This window comes from Oratosquilla oratoria, chromosome 15, assembly GCF_046742065.1.
Source record: "Oratosquilla oratoria isolate Oo_2021 chromosome 15, ASM4674206v1, whole genome shotgun sequence".
In the NCBI taxonomy this organism is placed as follows: domain Eukaryota; kingdom Metazoa; phylum Arthropoda; class Malacostraca; order Stomatopoda; family Squillidae; genus Oratosquilla; species Oratosquilla oratoria.
Window position 1 is genome coordinate 43830952 of NC_134791.1, and position 2949 is coordinate 43833900.

Here is a 2949-nt window from a genome sequence, read left to right on the forward strand (position 1 = left end):
GTTTGATTGCGTTGTCTAGGGTTCTTGCTGTACAGAACTTAGCATTTAGAGGAACAAATGAGAGCCTCTACAGTCCCAACAATGGAATTTTTTTTAAAGTTGGTTGAATTTCTAGCTTTATTTGATCCAGTCATGAATGAATATTTACGTAGAATTAAAAACAAAGAGACTATGGTGCACTATCTAGGAAAAAGGATCCAAAATGAACTTATAAAACTGCTGGCAAGTGCAATTAAAGAGAACATTTTGGCCGAAGTAAAGCTTGCAAAATATTTCTCAATTATATTAGATTGTACACCTGATATCAGCCACATAGAGCAACTGACAATGATTCTTCGATATGTAGATATCAAAAAAGAGCCAGAGGTTAGTCAGCATCAAGTTTGCATCAAAGACAGTTTTTTAGGCTTTGTTCCATTAAAAGAAACTACTGGAGCTTTCATGACTGAAACACTGGTGGATGAGCTTCAAAATGTGGGGTTGCAGATAGACAATTGACGTGGTCAAGGATATGATAATGGGAGCAACATGAAAGGAAAACACAATGGTGTTCAGCAGAGAGTGCTTGATATGAATCCACGTGCCTTCTTTGTACCTTGCAGTGCACACTCATTAAACTTAGTGGTGAATGATGCTGTCAAATGTTGTCTTCAAGCTACAATTTATTTTTGGCATAGTACAACATCTGTATAATTTTTTCTCAATCTCAACTCATCGATGGCAGGTTTTGGTCAGTATCATGAAAGACTTGACCATCAAACCTTTAAGTGAGACCAGGTGGGAAAGTTGGATTGATGCTCTTAAACCCCTCAGATATCATCTTGCTGACATATATGATGCTTTACTTGAAATTTATGAAGACACAAACCTTAAAGGGTCCTCTGGAAGTTCGACCCGGGTTGAAGCCAAGGAGTTTGCTGATGCTGTTTCCAAATATGAGTTTGTTGTTTCACTTGTCACATGGTATAACATCCTGTTTGAAGTCAATATCACCAGCAAGCATCTTCAAGATAAAGATGCTGATTTAAATTCAGCTACCAAACAGTTGGAAGCAACAAAAAGCTACTTTCTGAGCTGTAGATGTGATGATGGTTTTCAAAAAGTTCTGGTTGATTCTACAGAGGTGGCTCAAGATTTGGAAATAGAGCCACAATTTGAGAAAAAACAATCACGAAAACGGCGAAAGAAGCGTCTATTTGATTATGAAGAACATGAGGAATCACTAGAAGACCCCAGCCATACGTTTAAAGTAGAATTTTATTATAGCGTTCTTGACATGGCCATACAGTCAGTAGAAGAAAGATTTCACCAGCTACATTCCTACAAAGCAATATTTGGCTTCTTATATGACATCCATGTAATAAAAAATGCACCAAACGCAGATATTCTTCATGACTGCCAAAATTTAGAAAAGTCATTAACACACAATGGGCATCACGACATTGATGCAAGAGACCTATGCTCAGAGCTCATGGCAGTATCAAGGCGCTTGACGAAACCCATGTTCCCACAAGCAGCACTTTGCTTTATATTTGAGCAAAAACTGCAAGATAGTGTACCAAATGTTGTGATTGCCCTCAGAATCTTATTAACTTTGCCAGTATCCGTTGCAAGTGGAGAACGCAGCTTCTCTAAACTGAAGCTAATTTAAACTTACTTGCGCTCAACAATGCTGCAGCAAAGGCTTGTTGGTTTAGCTACTATATCAATAGAGAATGAGGAAGCTTCTAACTTGGATTTTGCTCAATTAGTGGAAAAATGTGCCAGTCTAAAAGCTAGGAAAGTGGAATTGTAATTTTTGTTAAAGTGTGTCATGGAAACCAATAGTTTTTTATTGTAGCCTACATAATTTCACTTCCAACAATGTGTTGCACAATTTTTTTTTTAACTTAGTATTAGATCGTTGATGTATTACAATACAGAGTATATTGCTATAAAATGGCTCTTTTTGTTACCATCAACTATAATTATAGTTGATGGTAACAAAAAGAGCCATTTTATAGCAATATACTCTGTATTGTAATACAACAACGATCCAATACTAAGTTAAAAAAAAATTTGTGCAACACATTGTTGGAAATGAAATTATGTAGGCTACAATAAAAAACTATGACTGATACAAAATTGAACCAAAAATTATTGTCCCCGAGCCACTGGCCCTGGGTGAACTTTCAAGGAGAGGACACAAGGGGCATAATATTTCAGCTTCGCCTAAGGCATCAAAAACTCTCGGGCCGGGCCTGCCCACGGTGGGCGGCAACGGTCCTCTGGTCCCCCCCCCCTCTCTCTCTCTCTCTCTCTCTCTTTCTTTCTCTCTCTCTCTCTCTCTCTCTCTCTCTCTCTCTCTCTCTCTCTCTCTCTCTCTCTCTCTCTCTCTCTCTCTCTCTCTCTCTCTCTCTCTCTCTCTCTCTCTCTCTCTCTCTCTCTCTCTCTCTTTCTCTCTCTGGGAAGGAACTTCGGACCAGTTCTCCTGCCCTCCTCTGGGAATGCTCTTCTCTGTGTCACCGGACTGAACGAGGAGGAAGAGGAGGAGGGGAGGAGGAGGAAGAGGACGAGGAGAAGAAAGGAGGAGTAAGAAGGAAGAGGACGAGGAGGAAGAGGATGAGGAGGAGTAATGAGGAGGAGGAGGAGTAATGAGGAGGAGGAGGAGTAATGAGGAGGAGGAGGAAAAGAAGGAAGGAGGAGGAGGAGTAGGAGTAGGAGGAAGGAGGAGGAGGAGTAGGAGTAGGAGGAAGGAGGAGTAGGAGGAAGAAGGAGTAGGAGGAAGAAGGAGTAGGAGGAAGGAGGGAGTACGAGGAAGGAGGAGGGAGGACGAGGAAGAGGAGGAGGAAGAGGAGTGAGGAGGAAGCAGGAGTGAGGAGGAAGCAAGAGTAAGGAGTAGGAGGAATGAGGGGGAGGAGGAGGAATGAGGGGGAGGAAGGAAATCAGCTCTTCTTCCTGTGGTAGCCT

General features: G+C 41.3%; 1 protein-coding gene across 1 annotated transcript; it reads left to right on the forward strand.

The window, feature by feature from the left end:
• The first annotated feature begins 528 nt into the window (after positions 1–528).
• LOC143033146 (zinc finger MYM-type protein 1-like) lies at positions 529–1651 on the forward strand. The gene is made up of 2 exons (XM_076198347.1): positions 529–624; positions 725–1651. The coding sequence occupies exons 1-2, from the start codon at positions 529–531 to the stop codon at positions 1649–1651; spliced, it is 1023 nt and encodes a 340-aa protein (XP_076054462.1).
• The last annotated feature ends 1298 nt before the right edge of the window (positions 1652–2949 follow it).

What these genes read in the sequence shown, in the direction of transcription:
- LOC143033146 (XM_076198347.1), top strand. Translation starts at nt 529, where the DNA reads ATGAAAGGAAAACACAATGGTGTTCAGCAGAGAGTGCTTGATATGAAT. An exon ending in CACACTCATTAAACTTAGTG is followed by an intron (nt 625 to 724) that starts GTGAATGATGCT and finishes CATCGATGGCAG; the next exon opens with GTTTTGGTCAGTATCATGAA.